The sequence below is a fragment of the Scomber japonicus genome, chromosome 10 (genome assembly GCF_027409825.1).
Source record: "Scomber japonicus isolate fScoJap1 chromosome 10, fScoJap1.pri, whole genome shotgun sequence".
In the NCBI taxonomy this organism is placed as follows: Eukaryota; Metazoa; Chordata; class Actinopteri; order Scombriformes; family Scombridae; genus Scomber; species Scomber japonicus.
In genome coordinates, this window is record NC_070587.1 from 31,816,053 (window position 1) to 31,840,945 (window position 24,893).

The 24,893-nt window shown below is 42.4% G+C and overlaps 1 protein-coding gene across 1 annotated transcript in view; it reads right to left on the bottom strand.

The window, feature by feature from the left end:
* The window catches only part of mef2d (myocyte enhancer factor 2d), an 84,748-nt gene that overhangs the window by 49,443 nt on the left and 10,412 nt on the right, over positions 1-24,893 (bottom strand). Inside the window, 2 exon segments of the mRNA XM_053327251.1 lie at positions 789-923; positions 21,312-21,515. Of these exon segments, the coding sequence (XP_053183226.1) occupies positions 789-923; positions 21,312-21,515 (339 nt within the window).

The window sequence follows — 24,893 nt, forward strand, 5'->3', positions numbered from 1 at the left end:
AAGAAAACTTGTAGATTATGATTGCATTGATGATTAGTTGATTAGTCCATAGAAAAAAAGAGAAAAACTTATTATTATATATTTCACCATTTTCTGACAGTTGCAACTCAATTTTGAAAGTTTGCCCTTCAGTCAGTCAGTTTGCCTCTCTGCTCTCCCTTTCACACCAATCAGAGGGGGATGGTGGTGTTGGTGGTGTTGGTGGGGGGGGGGGGGGGGTTGTTGTGATGTGATGTGTTTGGTGGTTGGTGGGGGCGAGGTGCATTTGGTAAGAGGTGATGTGGAGGAGGTAAGGGGGGGGTGAAGGTGGGGGGGGGTGAAGGCGAGTGCTCTGTGAGTAGTCAGGCCGCCAGAATCAGAATCAGCAGCAGCCGGAAACCCTCTCGGTTGTCCGGTCAGCAGCAGCATGAGGAGGAGGGGTGGGTGGGGGTGGGGGGGTTACACAGAGAGAGAGAGAGGGGGGGGTGGAGGGATTGGGGGGGGGGGGGTACTCACTGACAGCCTATAGTTCTGCATCATTTTATCAAACTCCTCGTCAATTTTTTTTGTATTTCTCCTCAGTGCGGGGGGTGAGGGAGAAGGGCTCCTCGGGGTCTGGGCTCTCAGAGTCCCGGTGCTCTTTCTTGTTCAGAGCCTTCGTTCCCCAAACAAAAGAAGAAGAAGGAGAGGGCAGACAGACAGATAGACAGACAGAGAGAGAGAGAGAAAGAGAGAGAGAGGGGTAGATAGAGAAGAAGAAGAAGAAAAGTGTAGGTTAGATAAGGTGACAAAGGTGTGATGGTACTCACGCCGTAGCGTTTGAAGAGGCTGTCCAGGTCCTCCGTCTTGCGGTACTTGTCTTCGTTTAGCGGGCTTTGGTCGATGGAGTCGTCTCCGTCGGGCTCAGGGCTGTTGCAGCCGTTAAAGCCTTTCTTTCGCAACGTCTGAAGCGGTCAGAGAAGGGTGAGAGGAGGAGAAGGAGGAGGCACATTTACATACATTTCATTTTTTCATGCACATATATGGGATTTACCACTTTGGTGACAGCATCTTCATTTCTCACACACACACACACACACATACAAATGAGTATCTGGTGACTCCTAACACTGTTCGCTGTGTAGAAATCAAGCAGTGATGAAGTCAGATGGAGCAGTTTGACCCCAGTGATGACACATATAAAGAGATTTTTTTTCCCAACAAGGAGAAAAATAAAAGGGCTTTACACAGAAAACACTTTTCCAGCCTTCGATAATGCTCGAAGCCGCCGATCGTGACATCTGCTGCCCACCTGAAAGCAACTTATTACCATCAAACCTGCACTCGCTAACCCAGCAGGTGCTCTGCAGAAGTCGTGGGTTAAAAGGCTGAACACACGACACGACTGACTCCAATCCCAAATGGGGGGAAAAAAAAAAGCTTTGAAATTATAAGGATGTGAACAGAATCAGCAGTAGAGAAGAAGCCTGCAGCACTTTTACAAAGGGGCGAGAAAGGATGTTTGAACCTGAGCCCTGAGCTGTATGTCAGGCATCACACCTCTGCACACACCGGCTAATCAACAGCGTCGCTAATTGGTGTGAAGCTGAGCCGAGGCACGACGGTGAAAAGGGTGAGTTTAGAAAAAGCACGCGGTGGTGTTAGCGCTGCGGCGGCTAACGGCAGTCAGGTTGTGTCAGCGTTAGCACACTTTGGAAAAGGGCGAAGAGGGGAGAGCGGGTGAGTGTGACGGTTGGGTGGAGGAGGAGGGGGGGGGGGGGGGGGGGGAAGAGAAGAGATAGAGGCTCTTATTTTGAGAGGATTCTGCTAAATGAGATTTGCCATTAAGTAGCTTTGCCTGGTGGGGCCTCTTGACCACACAGCCAAGCAGATAGATCCTCCTCACAGCAAAATGGATCTTAAACTGGAGCCGAGGAGCCTTCTGTGGTCCAAATACAAGATTTAGCCCTGAGTGGTGCAAAAAAAAAGAAGGAAATCCCTCGCCTTGAAATCTATCAGCAGGGGGAAACAGATTGTAGTACACTGCAAAAAAAATCTATTTCATCAATTTCTACTTGTGCTTCAGTCCTGCAAAGCTTTTTTTTTTTTTAAACTTAAATCTGCCAGAGCACAAGAAGAATATTACAAGTCCTTTATAGACTTATTTCAAGAATTTCCTGAGAAAAACGATGCTGGAAATACTTGAGTTGAAAGACTTGTATTGGAAACAAGATGAAGGGATCTCACTTCTCTGGCAGATGGGTTTCATTTGTTTAATCCACTGTTAATATAACATGAAAGATATGTGCAGCTCTAATGTGATGGAACAAGTCTGCTAATTGATTTTCTGTTCGGGGGGAAATGGATGAGTGTAGCATGCATCTGATATGTAAGGAGTAAATAAAAACATTAATATGATGCTTTATGACAGGATGAACACACACAGATGTTTTATCACGTCCAATATTTCACATAGTGTATATCAGAGGTGTCAAACTTGTTTTCATTTAAGGATCAGGAAGGAAGGAAGGAAGGAAGGAAGGAAATAAGAAGCAAAGGAAGGAAAAAAAAGGAGCGGAGAAAGGTAGGAAAGACAGACAGTGAAGGATGGACAGACAGATGGAAGGAAGGAAGGAAGGAAGGAAGGAAGGAAGGAAGGAAGGAAGGAAGGAAGGAAGGAAATAAGAAGCAAAGGAAGGGGAAAAAAGGAGGGGAGAAAGGTAGGAAAGACAGACAGTGAAGGATGGACAGACAGATGGAAGGAAGGAAGGAAGGAAGGAAGGAAGGAAGGAAGGAAGGAAGGTAGGAAGGAAGGACAGATGGAAGGAAGGAAAGAAGGAAGGAAGGAAGGAAGGAAAAAAGGAAGGTAGGAAGGAAGGACAGATGGAAGGAAGGAAGGAAGGAAGGAAGGAAGGAAAAAAGGAAGGTAGGAAGGACAGAAGGAAGGAAGAAAGGGAGGAAAGAAGGTAGGAAGGACAGATGGAAGGAAGGAAAAGAACACAGGATGGCAAGCAGACCTGATCGAACCCCTCGGTGGGCCATATCTGACCTGCGGGCCTCATGTTTGACCCCCCTGTCTTATATCTTTCTATAAGGGACGACCACCTGCTGTATAATGTGTGACTGTAGTCTAGTTGGTGGTCTGGTTTAAACATAAGCACATATTCCACGACTCCCACAGAGCACAATCACTGCTAACTGAGGATGATTCAACTGCCTGTAACACGGCGTGTGGAAGTAGAGCCGGCGGGAAGTCGTACCTGCAAGAGCTCCTGATTAAACCCTGAGGAGGCACAAACACCAAGGCTTTTCATTTTGGATGAATTAGCCTTTAAAAAAAATCCTTAAAAAAACAGGTGAGGGCAGAGAGGGTAATGATCACGGTAAAGAGACTTTCACTTTTAATAACAATGGCGTCTCTTTGATATGAATCTCATTAAAAGTGTTGGAGCCATTGTTATGATGCTAGCTAGTGTAGTGTCAAAGCAGCGGTTTATCTTCCCACAGAAATGAGTTATTAGACAGATTTGTTCCAAAGAAAGGAAAAAAGGAAGGGAGGAAGGAAGGAAGGAACAAAGAAAGGAAAAAAGGAAGGGAGGAAGGAAGGAAGGAAGACAGAAGGAAGGAACAAAGAAAGGAAAAAAGGAAGGGAGGAAGGAAGGAAGGAAGGACAGAAGGAAGGAAGGAAGGAAGGAAGGAAGGAAGGAAGGACAGAAGGAAGGAAGGAAGGAAGGAAGGAAGGACAGAAGGAAGGCCAGAAGGAAGGAACGAAGAAAGGAAAAAAGGAAGGGACGAAGGAAGGAACGGAAAAGGAAGGGAGGAAGGACTTTCAGTTTTAATAACAATGGCGTGTCTTTGATATGAATCTCATTAAAAGTGTTGGAGCCATTGTTATGATGGTAGCTAGTGTAGTGTCAAAGCAGAAACGAGTTATTAGACAGATTTGTTCCAACAGGGAGAGACAGAGCCTGATTCAGCTGTTCAGCCTTCACCAGAACAAGCCAGCGCTCTGATCTGCAGCTTAATGCAAATTTAACACGCAGGAGCCGCCGCCGCCGCCGCCACACGCTTTGTTGTCCACAGTTCATAGAAAACACACTCTGCACTGGCAGTTGTGTGTGTGTGTGTGTGTGTGTGTGGATATGTGTGTGTGCTCTGACCTAAAAAAAATGAAATAAAATTGAAGAAAGGAAAAAAGGAAGGAAGGAAGGAAGGAAAAAAGGAATGGATGAAGGACAAATGGAAGGAAGGAAGGAAGGAAGGAAGGTAGGAAAAAAGGAAGGTAGGAAGGACAAATGGAAGGAAGGAAGGAAGGGAGGTAGGAAGGAAGGAAGGAAGGAAGGAAGGAAGGAAGGAAAAAAGGAAGGAAGGAAGGAGAAAAGGAAGGAAGGAAGGAAAAAGGAAGGGAGGAAGGAAGAAAGGGAGGAAGGAAGGGAGGAAGGAAGGAAGGAAAAAAGGAAGGGAGGAAGGACAGATAGAAAAAAGGAAGGAAGGAAGGAAGGAAGGAAGGAAGGAAGCAAGGAAGGAAGGAAGGAAGGAAGGATCGCACCCCTCAGTTCATAGAAAACACACACTGCGCTGGCGGTTGGTTGGTGTGTGTGTGTGTGTGGATATGTGTGTGTGTGTGTGTGTGTGTGTGTGTGTGTGTGTGTGTGTGTGTGTGTGTGTGTGGATATGTGTGTGTGCTCTGACCTAAAAAAAATGAAATAAAATTGAAGGGAACAAAAGAACCCTGGTAAAAAAATAAAACATAAAAAATAAAAGAAAGAAAGAAAGAGAAGAACTCCAGCGTGACGATGATGGCATGTGACAGAGCGCTGTGTGGAGGACGTGATCGAGGCGTGGACCTCCTGCCCCCGACTGTCAGGACACAAAGAGATAAAGAGCCTGCAAACAAAACTGTGCTGACACTGGAGCCATGTTGGTGCATCATTCACATGTAGTGACACACAACACACAATCACAACACACACACACACACACACACACACACAGAAACACACACATATGCTTGTATTTGCATGCTTGTAAGGACCGAAACAAACTGAGTTCACTGCAAAAACTAAAATCTAACTAAGATTAAATATGTTAAATCAAGGCCTTCCTTCCTTCCTTCCTTCCGTCCTTCCTCCCTCCTTTCCTTCATTCCTCCCTTCCTTCCTCCCTCCTTTCCTTCCTCCCTCCCTCCTTTACTTCCTTCTTTCATCCTTCCTCCCTCCCTCCTTCCTTCCTTCCTTCCTCCCTGTATCCTTTCCTTCCTTCTTCCTCCTTTACATCCTTCTTCCTCCCTTTCTTCCTTGACTTGAGGACAAGGAAGAAAGGGGGCAAGGAAAGAAGGAAGGGAGAAAAGGAAAGAAAGAAAGAGAGAAGGAGGGAGGAAGGAAGGAAGGAAGGAAGAAAGGAAAAGAGGAAGGACGGAAAGAAGGACAGAGGAAAGAAGGAAGGGAGGAAGGGCGGAAGGTAGGGGGGAGGAAAGAAAGAGAAGGAGGGAGGGAGGGAGGAAAGAAGGAGGGAGAGAGGAAGGAAGGAAGGAAGGAAGGAGGGAAGGAAAGAAGGAATAGTCAAACAGACGGGGTCATTTTGTGCTAATAATGTAATAACTGAGATTTTTGGGTGAAACCAGACAAAACATAAGCAGTCAGACCATCAGGCAGATTGTAAGTGAGCCAACAGTTGATCCAATGTTTGTATAATGTTTGTATTAATCCTTCACTGCACAGAAGTAGTAAGTACCAGAGGTCAAAGGTCAACCTGTGAGGAGATTTCAGTCTTGAAGAAGAGAATCAGTAAATGATGTTTTGTGGGATTCATGTGTCAAACAGAAGTCAGCTGCTCCGTGTTGTGAAGTTGTTTAGTCTGCTACGATGCTGTGGGGGGTTTTTTAAGGGGGGGGGGGGGGGGGATCTGATCAGATCAGATCTGAACAAACCAATTCTGGAGTGGTTTGTTTGTGGTGGAAATGTTAACCTTGGTGTTTAACAGCTACTTGTAGCCAGGAGCGCTTTGCATGCTGGGATGTGGATGAGTGAAATCAGCAGCTAGAGTTGGAGAGTGAAGTTCAGTCTCTGGTTTTTGACATACTTCCTGTGTTTGGTGATTAATAAAGGTTGGCAAGATGAACAACTAAAAAAATATTTTTAAAAGCAGCATCAGGTTTGTTAAAATGTACATTTAGTTTTTTTGTTGGTTTTATATCATTTAAATGACTGATGATTTTTTTTAACCAAAAATAAGACTGAATGCTCCTGAAAATGTCATATGGTGTAACCACAAAAGAATGATAAATATTAAATATTTTATTCACTAAAAAGGAGGAAGAAGAGAAAGATATAGGAGAAAAGAAGTTGGAGGTGGAGAGAAAGATAGAAAGGAGGAAAGAAAGAAAGATATAGGAGTAAGAAGAGATAGATATCTCTCTCTCTCTCTCTCTCTCTCTCTCTCTCTCTCTCTCTCTCTCTCTCTCTCTCTCTCTCTCTCTCTCTCTCTCTCTCTCCTCTCTCTCTCTCTCTCTCTCTCTCTCTCTGACATATTTGGGTAGATAGGAGCTTCTTCCTGTGTTTACATTCTCCCTCCTCCAGAAAGTTTGACCAATAAGAGAGAAGAGAGAGAATGGACATTTGTGTTCAGTTGATTCTTCTTCTACAACTCAGAGCAGAGTAAAGAGTCACGCTGGTGCTCTGAGGAAACAGCTGCTTTATGTAATATTCATGGTGAGTGAATGAGGCACCACCTTCTAAAACACTATATCCACCTCTGTGATGAAGAGTGAGTCCTGTTTCCTGTTTCCTCCTTGTTATGTTACAGATTTCAGTTATTACATCATTACACTGTACAATGTTTGGAGTTCCTTCTTTCTTTCCTCCCTCCTTCCTTGTTTCCTCCCTCCCTTCTTTCCTTTCCTTCCTTCCTTCCTCCTTCCTTCCCTTCCTTCCTCCTACCTTAATTCCTTCTTTCCCCCGTCCTTCCTCCCTCCCTCCTTTCCTTCATTCTTCCCTCCCTTCTTTCCTTTCCTCCCTCCTTTCCTTCCTCCTTCCCTTCCTTCCTCCTCCCTCCTTCCCTCCTCCCTTCCTTCCTTCCTTCTTTCCCCCATCCTTCCTCCCTCCCTCCCTCCTTCTTTCCTTTCCTTACTTCCCTCCTTCTTTCCTCCCTCCCTCCCTCCCTCCTTTCCTTCATTCCTCCCTCCTTCCTTGTTTCCTCCCTCCCTCCTACCTTCCTTATTCCTTCCTTCCTCCCTCCCTTCCTCTCTCCTTTCTTCCTTCCTTGTACAATGTTTGGAGTCCAATGCAACCATCACTGAGGGGAAATCATGACCAAAACTGGCAAAATCAGAGCAAGTTTAATCTTTTAAAGAGCCTTTTAAAGAAGTGAAGATCAGACAAATGAGCTCATTCGTAGCCCTAAGACTGAAAAAATGAAATTAGTAGTAACTTCTCCTCCTTACTTTCTTTTAACACACACACACACACACACACACAGTTGATATTTTTTGGACATCACAAGCTCGTCTCTGTATTTCCTCTCATGTAAACACTATATTTTGTTAACGTTACAGTGCAAACATGGGCATCTTTCCCTTTCTCTGCTCCCTCTCTCCATCTCTCTCTCTCTCTCCCTTATAGTGAAGATTGTGTGTTACATTACATTACAGTACATTAACATGCTCTCTCTCTCTCTCTCTCTCTCTCTCTCTCTCTCTCTCTCTCTCTCTCTCTCTCACACACACACACACACTCTGTAGTCCACTGATCAGCTTGTCTCTCAGTCAGTTGGCCATCTGTTCACCTGTCCGCCGTCTCTCTCTCTCTCTCTCTCTCTCTCTCTCTCTCGCTCTATTGTGTTGCCAGGGTAAGATTCACCCTGCAGAGCACAGCGCAGGCCTCTGACTGGCTGCGGCTGCTCATAAGCCCCGCCCCCCTCCCCTCCCCTCCTCTCCCTCTCTCTCTCTCGCTCCCTCCCTTCCCCTCTGGCTCGCTTCCTCGCCCACCCGCCTGTCCTCCCGCCCTCTGTTTCCAGCCCTCCATGAAGTGCTTCTGCTGCTTTCCTCTCCCTTTTTTTTGTTTCTCTCTCTCTCTCTTTCTCTCTCTCTCTTTCTCTCTCACCCTCTCATCTCTCGGCCCACCACCTTTAACGCAGCTCTCTCTCTCGCAGAAAAAAAGTGCAAAGTGTCACACTCGTCCTTCTGTGTTTTTTTCGCTCTCAACATCTCTCTCTGTGTCTCTCTTTTTTCCTGTCTTTCTCTCTCTCTCTTTCTTGTAATGCCTCCATATGTGACTCTCCCTGGTCGCCCATTTCCTCGCCTCCTCCTTCTCCTCCTCTGTCATCTTTTTTATTCTCTTTCCCACCACACTCCCCCTCTCTCTCTCTCTCTGTCTGTCCTCTTTTGCCCTGCTCGCTCTCTCTCTCTCTCTCTGTCTCTCTCTCTCTTTCTTTCTTGACCTGTTCCCAGAGCTTTCCCATCGTAATTTCTCTCTCTTTCTCCTTCCCCATGCTGTCCATCCCTTACTCTTTTCTTGGACTGGATATTAAAACATCTACACTTTTTTTGGTCATCTAGAGAAAGTTCGATTTGTCTTGTTGTCAGCATATTCTTGGATCAGTTAGTCTTCGGTTTAAATCTTAATTTTGGCAACTTTATTTAATTAAGTTCTGGTATGACTGCTTGTGTTTAAACAACCTTTAAAAGACCCCCAAGATATGTTTCAACACGTATGACAGAATGACAGATTCTCTACTTTTAATAAAAATGTGGTTTCGTGGTGGCTCATGTCGGTTAAATGATCTTTGTTAAAATCCTTATAATAACATCTCATCCGTTTCCATCACTTACGAAAAATCCAGAATCTATGCCAAGCTATAGATACCACAAACACACACACACACACACACACACACACACACACACACACACACCCAGTCAGTCAGTCATGTGGGACTCCGTGTCCACAGTCCCGGCTGTCGCTCCGCTCAGATGTTGTATTATAGATCAGTAGTTGTTGTTTCTTGTGTTGAGAACCTGCTGAGCTGTGAGAGATGTGAGGAAACTGTCAGAGCAAAAAAAATTAAAAATCTACTCTGTTTTGTTTTTTGGGAGCGAGATACAAAAATTAATGATGCATTAAATCCAGAGATAAAAGTAGATTTAGTATTAATATAAAACAGCTTTTGTCATAACTGATCTGTGAATGTTTTACAGTGTTTTCTTTAAAAAGGGAACAAATTCTGCACATTTCCAGCTCTATATTTTTAATCAGCTAGAATATATTTGCATGATTTACAGATTAAAACTCCTCATTTATCTTCTACTGGCTCAGTTCAGCCTCTGTGTGAAACAAGCCGGTTTAGCTCCTGTCTCTTTAAGGCCCCCCCGCCCCCTCCTTCTGATGAGCCCACTCTGCTCTGATTGGTCAGCTTCAGGAAGTTGTGTTTAAGCTGACTTATGGTAACTGATCAGGCCACATCAACAAACTATAGTAGCAGGATTTCACTCATTTTTCTCAGTCATATACTAAAATGATCAACTTTTCAAATACATCCGAAACCTGAAATATGAGCCTAAAACCTTAGAAACAATCTTAGCAACAGATGGCCGTTAATGGGCAAACACAACGAGCCAACATCAGCTTGATAGCAAGGTAGAAAAAATCACATAAAAAAATGAATACAATACACACTACTACTACTACTAGCCAGTTAGCTGAGTTAGCTGCCGAGCTAGCCGCCGAGTTAGCAGCTGAGCTAGCCTCCAAGTTAGCAGCTGAGCTAGCCTCCGAGTTAGCCACCGAGCTAGCCCCCGCATTACCCGGTGAGCTAGCCGCTGAGTTAGCAGCCGAGTTAGCAGCCGAGTTAGCAGCTGAGTTAGCCACTAAGCTAGCCGCCGAGTTAGCCACTGAGCTAGCAGCTGAGTTAGCAGCCGAGTTAGCAGCTGAGTTAGCCACCGAGCTAGCCGCTAAGCTATCCGCCAAGTTAGCCACTGAGCTAGCAGCTGAGTTAGCAGCAGAAAGCTCTCAGACGTAGCGACCATGTTTCTGGTAGAGGTGGTGACTTTGATTGACCGGTGACACTTGGTAGGGGGCGGGGCTTCAGCGGACTCGGTGGCCACACCCACAGCTTTTGGGAGCAGAGAAAGAGGCGGATTTTACACAACTTTGAAGCCTAATTTCATATATTTGGCGTTTTTTTTAATCATTCAAATTCGGCAGTGTGGTTAACAACACACTTTTCTGTCGTATGTCAAACTCAGAACATATATTGATTCTTACTTTACACGGACTTTAAAATCCAGAATATGAATAAAAGAAAACCCAGAAAAAGCAGAATCTGTCCCCCTTGCTAGCAGACTTCCTTTAAAGCTGACAGTTTCTGTACTGTAACCTGTCACTATCCAAACAGACTGGAATTATTTATCCATGAGGTTAATGGACCACTGCTCCCGCCGACTCTCGGGGGGCTCAGGGCGACTTGCTTAGTTACAGAGGTAAGCAGACGGCCTGTCAGCCAAAACAAATAACGATTCGCTCCACTGATGGAGGCTGGGTGGGGGCGGTGAAGAAGAGAGGAGGAGGGGGGAAGGGGGGGGGGGGGGTCATTATGGTTTACTATCCTCTATGTCTGTTTTTATTTTGAAGAGTGGGTGTGAAGAGTTCAGCGTTCAGTATCTCTGCAATACGAGTGTGTCTGGAAATGAGTCACTAATTTGTCAGTCAAGCACTTCCAGTACTTAATATCATTTTAATGGAGTCTCGGCCCCTTTTCATTGTATAGCTATTAATCATTTTCTAAGAAGGGTCAAGATTTCAGCTCCGAACAGAACAGTGTGCGAGGCAGCAGAGAGAAGACTCTTTCTGTGTTTCTGTGCATTCCTTCACAGAAACGCTGCGTAACGTCGTAATAATGAGAAATGACTCCCGCCGAGCGATGCGTCTCACTTCCTGCCGGGTTTTGATGCAATGACTGTGAATCAGTTCACCTGAGAGTAAAAAATGTGATGATGCAGCAAAGATCACAAACGAAAAGATCAGAGACTTAAAGGCCTCTGTGTGTATTTAGTGAAATAGTGTGTGTGTGTGTGTGTGTGTGTGTGTGTGTGTGATCTCTAGATTTGACTTATAATTTAATGAGCTTTTCTTTTGTCTTAATCAAAGCAGCACTGAGGTTGGTGGTGTTGGGTGGGTTCAGGAAGGTTTATATTACTCTGTGTGAAATATTAATCAGCAAACATCTCATTTACATCCTGTTCACTGTTCAAATTTGACCTGTTTTGTTTTTTCCTCTGGCTGGACTTTGACTAATGTGACCCTAAATACACAAAAATGGAAATTAAATGCAGCATTTGTGTTCATTTTTCTGCAGCTGATGTCCAAATGTGACTTATTTTTTTCACGAAATTAAAAAACCAGCATTCAAACATGTTCCTCAAATACTATAAAATGTTCTCCTGGACCATAAAATAATGATTTTAAATGTCTTTTCTTTCCATAAATAAATGAATTGGTGCAGAGACTAATTATGAGTCAGAATATGAACAGTATGTAAAGGGTTAAAGCATTTTTATGTTCCCAAAACTACAAAGAAATACATTTTTTATGCATTTACATTTGATCTGATTGTATTTATGAACTGTATATTTATGGTTTTAATAACGTCTAAATCTGCTTCTCACTTCCATTTCTGCAGCTGTACTCTCTTCTCCAGCTGTCCGTCTGTCTCTGTCTGTCTCTGTCTGTCTCTCTTTCTCTGACCTTTTCTTTCGTCTCTTTCTGTCTCTGCTCACTTGTCTTCAGTTGTATACTATCCAGATCTTCCATCTTCATGCCACCTCTAACTTTCCCTCCTTTCCTTCCATCTACGCCTCTGTTCCCCCCGTCCTCCATCCTTTCCTCCCCTGCAACTTCATCTACCAGCTCTCAGATCTTTCCTTTCATTGTCACATCGTTGTAGTTTTCCTTTTGTGAATCAGCACACTACTACTACTACAGTCTACAGTTAGCCAGTTAGCTGAGTTAGCCGCCGAGATAGCCGCCGAGCTAGCAGCTGAGTTAGCCGTCGAGTTAGCAGCTGAGTTAGCAGCAGAAAGCTCTCAGACCTAACGTCCATGTTTCGGGTAGAGGTAGTGACTTTGATTGACAGGTGACACTTGGTAGGGGGCGGGGCAGCGGATTTGATCTGGATTGTATTTATGAACTGTATCTCTGTATATTTATGGTTTTAATGTTGTTTAAATCTGGTCCTCACTTCCATTTCTGCAGCTGTACTCTCTTCTCCAGCTGTCCATCTGTCTCTTTCTCTCTCTGTCTGTCTCTGTCCTTTTATTTCTGTCTCTAACTCCTATTCACTTCTCTTAGGTCATATACTTTCCTCCATCTCTCCAGATCTTCCATCTTCACTCCATCTCTAACTTTCCCTCCTTTCCTTCCGTCTACGCCTCTGTTTCCCCCGTCCTCCATCCTTTCCTCCCCTGCAACTTCATCTACCAACTCTCAGATCTTCCCTTTCATTGTCACATCGTTGTAGTTTTCCTTTTGTGAATCCTGTCACCTGGACCTGTTTTCTCTTCCTGTCACGACTTCTCCACATTTCATCCCTGCTGCTCTGCGACCTTATGCAATTGCTGTTTGGACTGTTTGGACTTTCCACTCATGCCTGTGAGCTTCTGACTCTTCTCTTTTGACAATAAACTCAGTGAACCATGTCTAACCTCTGCACACTAGTCGACCTGCCTGCACTCCACCGTGACAAATGTTGTTTCTCTTCACTCGCAGACTCGCACAATTCAAATAAATCCTTTCCCTAAAAGCAGTTTCACTTTAAGACATTTGGATAAATATCAAAATCAGTATAATTGTAGAGTTTAATGCTCCACATATCCTGCTATGTAACTGATTTAGTGTTATTAGTATTATCAGTTATTGTCACTTAGAGAAGCCAGTTAAAATAAATGACAACATGGCCACCAGATAAAGACAGTAATAATTCACAGGTCTCTAAGGAGTTGCAGGGAAAGTGGTCAGCTGACCTTTTGCTGACCAATCATGTGTGTGCAGGCCTTCCAGTGACCTCATTCAGCCCAGATTAGGACCTCAGGTCTTAGGAGGAAGTCCTCAGAGTTTGGATGGCAAAGCAGGATTAGCTGAGAAAGAGCATCACCGTGGCAACAGACACATCACCTCCAACCTGTACTGTATGTGCTGGGGAGAGATGCGTGTAAAAGTCTGTATGTTTCCCAGCATGCTCTTTGACTGTTTTGATGTAGTTTTGAAGCCTTTACGGCGAGTAGCACAATCAGTAAGTTAAGAGGTGAATCCTGTTAAGTGACACTAGCAGCGTGTGTGCGATACGCGAGGCTTCCCTGGCCGTGACCCAGGAGGAGCGAGGCACTGCCCGAAGTCCTTAAGCCCCTGCAGCGAGGTTCATCGGTGAGATCGGCCTTCTTTGAGCCGCTTAAAGAAAAAAAGGGCATTCCCCTCTTTTCCGCCCGTCTTCCTTTCTCTCCTCGGCTATTCATCGCTGGTCTTTTAGCATTTCGCTCGCTCGTGTTCCCTCTGTCTCTCGCTCTTCTTCCTTCTCTTGCCCTGATTGGGATCTGCAGTCAAGCGGATTAACACATTCTGGCAGGAGAGGCAGGCTGCCCACACACGCACACACACACACACACTCTCAAACACACACACACACACTCTCTTGAACACACACACTCTTTCAAGCAGCACGTGCATCTCAGAGAGAGGCTGTGTGTGCATATGTATTGCCTCTCAGCCTTACACTGGAGTGAAGGAATGTCCAACCGTGTGATGAATACTGAGTTTGTGCCTGAACACACACACACACACACACACACAAACACACACAAACACACACAAACAAACACACACACACACACGCACACACCTCGATGTGAACTAAAGTGCTTCTAAGCATACAGGGACCTACAGTGCATACAGGGTGACATACACTAAGCATAACACATGAGTGTATCTATGCGAGTTTATGAGTGTGTGTGTGCGTGTGTGTGTGTGTGTGTGTGTGTGTGTGTGTGTGTGTGCGTGACTACATCCACACTTCATAATTTATACTCAAAAGCACTTGCTTGAAGAGACTCACGGAGGCAGAGCGGCAAATGGGCACATTTTGTGACTATCCAATTATCCTCTGTGTGTGTGTGTGTGTGTGTGTGTGTGTGTGTGTGTGTGTGTGTGTGTGTGTGTCTGCTCTGTCCTCCACCAGCGATGTTACACCACGTGCCGATGCTGTTAAACTTAAATAATGATTGTATAATTCAGTCACACTGTCACACTGGCTGTTTAAAGTCTGAATTCCCCTGAAAAGTCCCGGCGTCGTATGTCAAGCGTTCGTGTTTCATGTGACCAGTCACGGCCTTTGAATGTCCAACATGTCTCCATGTGACCCAAACAAAAGACAGAGAGGCAACACAGAGACCTCCTTACAAATACGACTACACTGCTACACTGACACAAACACAACCAGGAAACAAATAGAGCCATGATAATTAGATAACAGCTGATATAATGAGCCAGTCTGTTCTAATAGATAACATTCACATTTAGACTGTTTACTGCTCTTCTCTATGTTTAACAGCCATTATTGAAACTCCATACTTCCTGCTAATGTTTCAGAGTAAAAGTCCTCCTCATAGGTAAAGGGATTGTACACCTTAACCTTTTAATTTGAAAATATCCAAATGAAAGCCTCTCTTAACCTTCCTGTTGTCCTCCTGGTTCAAATTGACCCCGTCTGTTTTAACTGTTCCTCCCTTTCTTCCGTCTGTCCTTCCTCCCTTCCTTCCTTCCATCCTCCTTTCCATCCTTCCTTCCTCCTTTCCATCCTTCCTTCCTCCTTTCCTTCCTTCCTTCCTCCCTCCATTCATTCCTCCCTTCTTTCCCGTCTTCCTCCCTTCCATCCTTCATTCCTTCATCCCTCCCTTCCTTCCCTCATTCCTTCCTCCCTCCTTTCCTGCTTTCTTCCTTCCTTCCTCCCTCGTTTCATTTCTGCCTTCCTCCTTTCCTTCCTTCCTTCCTTCCTTCCTTCCTTCCTTCCTTCCTTCCTTCCTTCCTTCCTTCCCTCCCTCCTTCCTTCCTTCCTTCCTTCCTCCCTCCCTCCCTTCCTTCTTCCTTCCTTCACTCAAGGACAACAAGGGGGTTAAATAAAGATCTGGGTCTATTTGTGGTTGATGTGATCATTTATAGGAGATATATTCTCTACTTATTATTCTATTAAAGCTCTGTTAGTCTGCTGATAGACTAGATTTTACTTTTTGTTAATAAATCTAATAAAAAAACAACAATGAATTCATCCTACTGACAAATCTCACCTTCTTGTTGCTCTGTGCTGCTGTTGTGTAAAAACTATTAAAACCAGGTCAGTTTGCCACATCACTGCTCCTTCATTACCATAACACACACACACACACACACACACACACACACACACACACACACACACACACACACACACACACACACACACTCTATTCCCACACACTAATAAAACTACATACTTTGGAGCCATTTTTAAAGATTAATATCTTCAAAAAGAAAGAAATGGACTTGGCTGAGGTTAGAGAGGTCAGCAAGTATGTAAGTAAAGTAAAGAAAGAGCTTTTTATTCAATTTGTTGACAATTAAGACATTAAGAATAGCAGCAGTCTTATGCTTTAAATTGAGTTTTCAGCTACTTGAGCTCAGGATTTTCCACTTCTTTCTCTCTCTGCTAATGTTTCCACCTTTCACTCCAGCGTTTCTATGTGATACTACACTTACAGTCTGCAGTGTGGTACAGCTAAGTGTATGTTTTCATGACTTTTGTCTGGTCTTAAATGATTCAAAATGTCACTGCAAATGCAAAACACTGAGGATTAATGGAAAATGGGCGGCAACAGACAACAGCAACACCCGCTTAACAAGGACGAGTGCTGCTGCTGCTGCTGCTGCACATCTGGCCGAGGGGACAGATGAGGACAAACACTGGAGAAAGTTGCTAAATGCCTCTTGGCCTGCAGAGATGATGTGAGTGAGTGAGTGAGTGAGAGTGAGAGTGAGTGTGTGTGTGTGTGTGTGTGTGTGTGTGTGTGTGTGTGTGTGTGTGTGTGTGTGTGAGTGGGGGGATGTATAGAGGCTGGTATAGGAGGGAAGCTCCCATGTAGGACACACACACACACACACACAACAAAACCACACGGGCCGACACACAACCGAGAGGCCTGAATATTGTATGAGGCGTACTCATGGGCCACTGCAGAGCGTGCAAAGAGAGAGAGAGAGAGAGAGAGAGAGAGAGAGAGAGAGAGAGAGATGGAGTGGAGGACTTACTCACTCACACTCACTCACACACACACACACACACACACACACACACACAGAAATGAACACATAAAGAGAGAGAAAGAGACAGAGCGATACACTTGAAAACACAAACACATGTACGCACACAAACAGGACCAGTGGAGCTTGAGCTGATGTGGCCTGGAGCAGCCCAACGCCCTGCCACGACACACACACACACACACACACACACACACACACACACACACACACACACACACACTTGCATACACTTAAGAGCCATCTGCAGCTGGAGATACAGCCTACAGAAAGGCTTTACTGCTGACACTCTGAGACAGACAGAACGAGGAGAAGGATGGAGAGAGAGAGAGAGAGAGAAGGGAGAGTCGGTCGTGCCCGAGCGAATCGGTAGATTAGGAGGTGAAAAAAAAGAGAGGAAGAAGAAGGGTGAAAGGAAGAGAGGAAATGACAGGAGGTAAAAAAATTAAATAATAAATATATATATATATATATATAAGTATATGGGGCCAGACTGTGCTATGTGAGTGGTACCTTCAGTCCAGTCTGAGCTCAAACTGCCTCAGCGACACTTTCACTCACATCTGAGACGTTATTGGACTCGATCCACAAGTACGAGAAATCTCATTGGATGAATTATGCAGTGAACCCGCAAACCTCAAGCTCCTTTTCACCCAAATCGTCTCAGACAGAGAGACACCCCAGGAACAAAACACAGGAAGCTAAATCAGTAACGACAAGTCTCTCTCTCTCTCTCTCTCTCTCTCTCTCTCTCTCTCTCTATGTCTCTCTCTCTCTCTCTCTCATAGAGCTTGAACCCAGAAACGTTCTCTCTTTCTGTCTCTCTCTCTCTCTCTCTCTCTCTCCGTCTCTCTCTTTCTCTCTCCCTCTCTCTTTCTGTCTGTCTGTCTCTCCCTCTCTCTCTTTCTCTCCCTCTCTGCCTCTCTCTCTCTCAAATTATTCCCATCAAACAAAAAAAAGCAGCTTTCTTTGAGATGCTATTTTCCTCACATGACATAAGTAAAGTGTGTGAGGAGTCTGTGTGTGTTTCTTTTAACACAGTAAGATTAGTTCAGACATCATGGGGAGCAACTACTCAGTCTGAGGAAAACTGCAATATAATGTCTTTTGTGGCTCTGGAGGAGCTTTGTGAAGCCTGAGAATATAACTGGAGGGAGTTATCTTCAGTTTGGCTTAAGACTTCAAATGTTTGACAGAAACCTGCGTTATAAACTTTTAAAGATGACGGCCTGTAAAGGGCTGCAGAGGTCGAACAGAAGATGCATTGTAGAGCATTGTAGGAGACTTTACTTCTTTATATCTCTTGTAACTTTTTGTTGTTTCCATTAAAAGTGTGAAACTAAATCTCTGCAGTGTCAGAAATGGAGAATATACAGTTGAAACCAGAAGTTTACATACACTGTATAAAAAGACACATAACCTTCTTTTCTCACTGTCTGACTTTCATTATTATTATTAGCTCTATTTGAATCTCCTCCAGCACAACTACTGTAACCACCAATTGATTCACACAACTTAAAAAAAAATAAAAGAGAGCTTAAAGCAGCAGTGAGAGGTCAGAGGAGCCTCGGAGGAGTTCAGGAGATGAAACAAACAATCATTACAGCCTCTGGGCTTCTTCCAATAAGGTATTTGATAAAAGTACAGGAAAGAGGGTGAAAATAAAACTCATTATTTGGTGTTAAAGTTCACCGCTGTGGGTCGTCACACCTGGGACGGAGGCTGCTGGTAGAAAGAGATATATAGAAGAATCATACTTTTACAGCAGGAGATCAGGTAGGCGTTTACTGGAGGAGCAGCTGATTACAAATATGGGTTATTTTTACCACAGATTGCAGATGTGATATTACTCACACCTGGCTATAGATGTGGATCACTTGCGGATAAAACAGAAATTCATTGGTAATTCAAAAATAGAAAAATGTCCACTGGAGACTGGTGGACAATCCTGTTTGTGTCTTTCCCTACTTTTAAATTCATTTATTATTATTTTTTAACCACACAGTGTCGTTGCCATGGACAATCACTCTTTTTTTTATCTATTCCTGCATGGTTTAAAGTTTAAAGTTTCTACATATATGAACAAAAACAGTGAAATCTGCCTTTAATGCATTTTCACAAATAGAATAAAGCTTTCCAAATTTTGAAACTGTGTTTTAAAGAGACTTTGGCCTCTTTGAGATAATCCAGTCTATGTAGCTGGTAATATACAGAGTGTCTCTTTATAATTTAACACATTTAAAACAAAAACAAATGAATAGGCAAATCTGTGGAAATGTAATCATTTCTATCAAATCTAAATGAGGTCCAGTTGTATCATTTCTGCTAGTATAGGCTTCCTCTTAATGATTTATTTATTGGACCAGGGCCTGCAGACTTTGCACACAGCTGCCAACTCTTCCTTCAAGGGATTAATAAAGTTGTCTTGAATCTTGAATTTAATACTCCTCTATATGGGCTCCATTAGTTGCATGAAGCATTAAGACGATACTGGATATCCCACCATGTTGTCTGCAGCATAAAATCAAACCACAGACCCCAAGTTTTGTCTGTTTTGTCCAGACGGGGAGTTCTGGTCCTCTGAAATGAAGCCAACGCGGAAGTAACTTAGAACTGCATTCTATCAAAAGGCCACCAGGGGGCGGCCGTCTCAATACAAGTCAATGGAGAATTCACCAACTTCTCACTTGATTTCTAACCTCAGTAAACGTTTTCAAAATGTGTTTATGGTCTCAATCGCTAGTTTAAAGCCTTCTTCAATGCAGTATGATGTTCATTTGGGACATTTTGGCCTCCCTGATTTTATGTTTGATGATAAAGCAGGGTATGCATTAGGGCGGGGCTACGTCCTGATAACCCTTGTAACCATAGCAACCTCCCCGCTCCGCCCATGCCCATATAAGTAGAATCCGTATTTTTATTTTTCCCAGCATGCACCTGAAATTTTTAAGATGGGGCTGCCCAGATCCGAAACTATTGGTTTCCGAGCAGCAGTCCACAAACCAATGGGTGATGTCACGGACGTTACGTCCATTTCTTCTATACAGTCTATGGTTTTGTCCCACACCAAAGTGACACCCTCCATCCAGAGTCAGTGTTTTAACTTTGATGCCATCTCACGTGTTTTCTTTCAAATATGACTCAAACCTGAGCCATCAAGAGGACAATAAAACACACACACACACAGACACACACACACACACACACACACACACACACACACATACACACACACTTCACGTTGACAATGTTTGCGGTTGACCAATCATGAACTCCCGCAGCACAAACGTGTAAAAAAAACCCAACAAAACAAGTGAGAGAATATTCAAAGGCGAGCGAGCTGCGGCTTTAAGTCAACACTCCATATGAAGCTCTAAGTGCTGCGGTGAACACGGCTCACTGAATCATACCTAACCGTCTCGTGTTCAATTCATGAGAAGAGCCATTATGTATAAAAGGGTCAGCAAGGCATGTGAACGCGCTCCATGTCCGCCTGCCGAGCTGCAGCCAAGCCTTCTCCCACTGGGGCCAAAGAAATACCAATATTATTTAAAAAACAACAACATAAGAATAGAGATGAATGATCGTCCTCACACCTTCCCTCCCAATCTCAACGCTGACCTCTTTTCTATAATCGATATGCAAATGAACAGATATTCTCCCTCTGCTGTCTCTATCTGGTGGCCATTTTGTGCCCAGAAGGTTTCAGATCGGTTCCAGGTCTCGTCCTTTGGCTCGGTGCTGTTGTTGTTGTTGTTGTTGTTGTCGGTTGGAAAAGGTCTCTGGGTGACAACAGGGCCAATGCCAGAGGGGTAAGAAGGGAAGGAGGGAGGAGGAGGGGGGGAGGGAGGCCCAGCTGTCCCTACCTCTGCCCTCCCTGTAAGCTAGCAGGCAGGAAGCCAGAGTACAACTATAAACAACAGTGGGAAAGACTGGACGACGACTCGGAAACTGGACTGAGCTGAAATATACTGGACTCACTGGTTCAGACTGGATTTAAGAGGAGAGCTGTTTATAGCGCAGGGTTTAATATTTGAAGTCTTAAGTCTTGATAGTTTGGTTGTATTCTTTTTCTTTTATAAAATTAAATTAAATTAAATAAAAAATATAAAATAAAAAAATGTAATATAAAATATAAAATAAAATAAAACCAATAAATAAAAAAAATAATAAAAAAAAATAAAAAAATAAAATAAAATAAATAGATAATGTAAAATAAAACTAACCTTAAATAAATAAAACTAAACTAAATAAAATAAAAAATATAAATAAATAAATAAATAAAATAAAATACTAAATAAATTAAAATTCCATAAAATAAAAATAATTCTGAAAAAAAACTGAAGAATATAAATAAATATGACATGCAGTTTTTTTCATTTTATTTTTTGCTTACTTCTCTCGTGCATATTGAGCACTTAAGTTGTATTTCTCCCCTATGAATTTACTATAAACTAGCACATAAAGGTGAAAATCTGTTTCAACCAATCAGCTCCTTTAAAAAGTAAAAAAAACAAACCAACTCTGAGTATTTTTTTGATAAACTTTTGGTAATAAAATACATACAAATTTAACAAAGGTCCTATAAAGGACTAAACTGAGTTGATCTCATTACAGATTAATTGACTCACCAGTTAAACAGACTGGACTGCAATGAACTGGACTATACTTAATTAAGTCTGAATGAGTCTGAAGTCTAAATGAGATGAAATGTTAATGATCCCACAGTGGAGATAATCATGCTGCTGGTTGAACGCATCAACAAGCAGAAAGAAAGAAAAAAAACAACAAGACATTTTCCAACATTCAGACACATAAAGTAGAAAAAGCTGTGAATGAAAAGTATTGATGCAGTAACGAACAGGATGTGAACAAACTGGAACTTCTGACCTGAGGATTTCATCAGGATCAAAATCAATGTCATCATTTTACATTTCAGAGTGATTCAACTTTTTCTGGAGTTCAACCAGACACTGATCCCCCCCTCCCTCTTCCCCCCCTCCCGCCTCCAGGCTTTACCTCGATGATGTCGGCGTTGGTCCGGCTCTCGTGTGGCTCGTTGTACTCGGTGTACTTGAGCAGGACCTTGTCCATGTCGGTGCTGGCGTACTGGAACAGCTTGTTGGAGTGGTTGAAGATGATGAGAGCGATCTCACAGTCGCACAGCACGCTCAGCTCGTACGCCTTCTTCATCAGGCCGAACTTCCGCTTGGTGAACGTCACCTGGTGGAGGAAGAGGAGGGAGAAGGTGAGGGGCGGAGTTACAGAGCGTTTACAAAATGTTGTTATGTTTCATTTTTTATCTGTGAAAATTAACCAGAATTTAAAGTATGAGATTAATTCACCTGTTTCTTAAAGACTTCAGACATTTTCTTCTAACCACATTAAATAAATGTATTTCTAAAAAAGGTGTAAAAAGCATTTCAACCATTTAGATTTGAATTGTGGAGCTAGACTTCACAAACTGTGTTTCAACATTTCTGTGTTCAGGATTTAGTGATTAGCATAAACCCGCCCCTGCTGCTGTAGAGGTATAAATACATTCAGCACACACTACTACTACTACAGTCTACAGTTAGCCAGTTAGCTGAGTTAGCCGCCGAGTTAGCCGCCGAGCTAACAGCTGAGTCAGCCGCCGAGTTAGCCGCCGAGCTAGCAGCCGAGTTAGCCGCCAAGCTAGCAGCTGCTAGCAGCAGAAAGCTCTCAGGCGTAGCGTTCATGTTTCTGGTAGAGGTGGTGACTTTGATTGACAGGTGACACTTGGTAGGGGGCGGGGCTTCAGCTGACTCGGTGGCCACGCCCACAGGTTTGGTAGCAGAGAAAGAGGCTGAGTTTTACACAACTTTGAAGCCTAATTTCATATATTTGGCGATTTTTTTTATCATTCAAATTTGGCAGGGTGGTTAACAACACACTTTTCTGTAGTATGTCAAACTCAGAACACATATTTATTCTTACATGGACTTTAAATTAAGTGTTTCTATTGCAAACACTTTTTGTTATGTATCCATGTGGTAAAAAACTGTCAGACACAGTATGAAAGTGTATGATATAAGTAGTATAGTGAAATAAATAAGGAAATTAGTCAATGTTTACTAAGAGTTTTCCAAAATACTTGTTTAAAAGTCAGTAATCTCTCATTAACAGCAGTAATCAGCGTCTTCTAGCAGCAGGTGTGTGGTCACTGAGATCATCCTAATTATTTTCATTATTTATTCAGCTGTTGATTATTCTCTCCATCGGTCCAAAAAATGATGAACAGGTGACTAAAGGTGATTTCCAAACATGTTTCATTTTGTCCACAATCCAAATATATTCAGTTTAATGTCATATAAGACTAAAGAAACCAGGAAACATTCACTTTTGAGAAGCTGGAATCAGAGAATGAATATAATGGGCTATTTGGGACTGAAATCAACATTTATTGTGTGTTAAAGACATTTTTAGGGAAAGCAGACTTATAAACAGTCCGCTTATAGACACGCTCTCCGTTTGTATGTTGCACACACGCTTCGTCTTTTCTCTCTTTCTCTCCTCGTCGTTTTTTTCACGCTGCGTTATGCTCTTTTCCATGCTCTCTCTTTTCTATGTCACACAGTCTCTTTTCCACACTCTCCTTCTGTCACACGTTATTTCTCTCTTTCCCTGACACACACACACACACACACACACACACACACACACACACACACACAGTTGAGAACAAGCAGAACAGGACTGGGAGTGTTGCTGAAGCTCAGGGTCCCTTGTTGTCTGCAGCGTTTGGCTTTGGAAGCGCTTCGCTTTGCTATAACCAACTGGTATTTACAATCCAGGGAGATTTGGCTTTGTTTGGATTAAACACACAGGATCGCACAAGCACACAAACATAGGGAGAGAAAAAAGATTAAGAGAGAAGAGAGAAGAGAGAGAGAGCGAGAGAGAGAAGGGAAAAGCTTCAGGATACATTGCTGCATTATCTGGCATTATATATTAGATCAGATGTATATGTGTTTAAAAAATAAAATAAAATAATAATAAAATAAAGTCAAAATTAAATAAAATAAATAATATAATAATAATAATAATGATAATATAAAATAAAAATAAATAAAATAAATAATAAAATAATAATAAAATTAAATTAAATAAATAATAAAATAATAAAAAAATAAAACAAATTAAATTAAACTAAATAAATACTACAAAATAAAACTAAATTAAATAAAACTAAATAAAAAATAATAAAATACATAAATAAATGAAAAGAAATTAATTAATTAAAATTACATAAAATAAAAATAATTCTGAAAAAATATTGAAGAATATTAAATTGTAAAAAAATATGACATACAGTTCATTTTATTTTATGCTTACTTATATAGTGCATAGTGAGCACTTAACTTGTCTTTGTCCTCCATTCTTCTCTTAATAAGATTTAAATATGGCATTATATATTAGATCAGATGTATATGTATTTAAATAAAAGAAAAGAAAAGAAAAGAAAAGAAAGGAAACGTGTGCACAGATGGGAACGCTGGAATTAATAGAAGGTGTTAAAAGTAGCAGAAGACATCAACACATTTACCGTCAGATGTGAAAACCAAACACCTGCTCTGCTGTATTTCTATTAGTGTGTAAAATAAAGAAGAAGAAGAAGCAGCTTTAAGCCTCTTTTAACTCATTCATGTTCACTGTATCAAATAAACTGACATGATTACTGTTTTATTTTACGCATCAACCTTTTTAAATGGCTGTTTTTTAAAGGTCTTGTATGTTACTTTACTATTAACTCTAATGTAGTGTAAGTGCAACCATCAATCACATGTATTGTATTCTAATATAGACTCCAGGTAGAGTGTAATAATCAGAAAGCTCTCACTTCCTTCTTGATATAAAAGCATTGTCCTCAGACAAAGCCGACTTCCTGCTGCTTGGGCAAGAAAGTGGAGCTTTTTTAGCACCAAACCAGAGCTAAAATGATTATTTATTTCTCTTCTCCCAAATGTTGTGGGCGTGGCCACCGAGGCAGCTGAAACCCCGCCCCCTACCAAGTGTCACCTGTCAATCAAAGTCACCACCTCTACCAGAAACATGGACGCTACGTCTGAGAGCTTTCTGCTGCTAGCTCGGCGGCTAACTCAGCTGCTAGCTCGGCAGCTAACTCGGCTGCTAGCTCGGTGGCTAACTCGGCTGCTAGCGGGGCGGCTAACTTGGCTGATAATGTTCTACTTTATACTACTTGATCAGCCAGCTTGATATCAGAGCAGGTTTAGGTGAAAGTGGGAAAATAAAAACTGCATAAAATGTAAAACTTGAGCATTATTTCAAACTAAAAGGTATCAGTAGAAGTAAGCAAATATCTCCAGCTTAATCCTTTAAAGTGTGAAAAGTAAAAGTAGTAACAGTAGAAGAATAGTCCCTGAATGATATTTTAATGTTTTAACAGGTAGCGGTATGAGAGACGAATGTGAAGTTTTAATTATAACAATGTGTTACATCTTATTAGCTTTTCTCAGGTTAAAAACAGAGGAGACTAAAGTGTGAATGTATCCTAAAATCCTCTTTAAATGAAATGAAGAGCAGCAATAATGAATCAATTTGACAATCAACTTGTCAGAT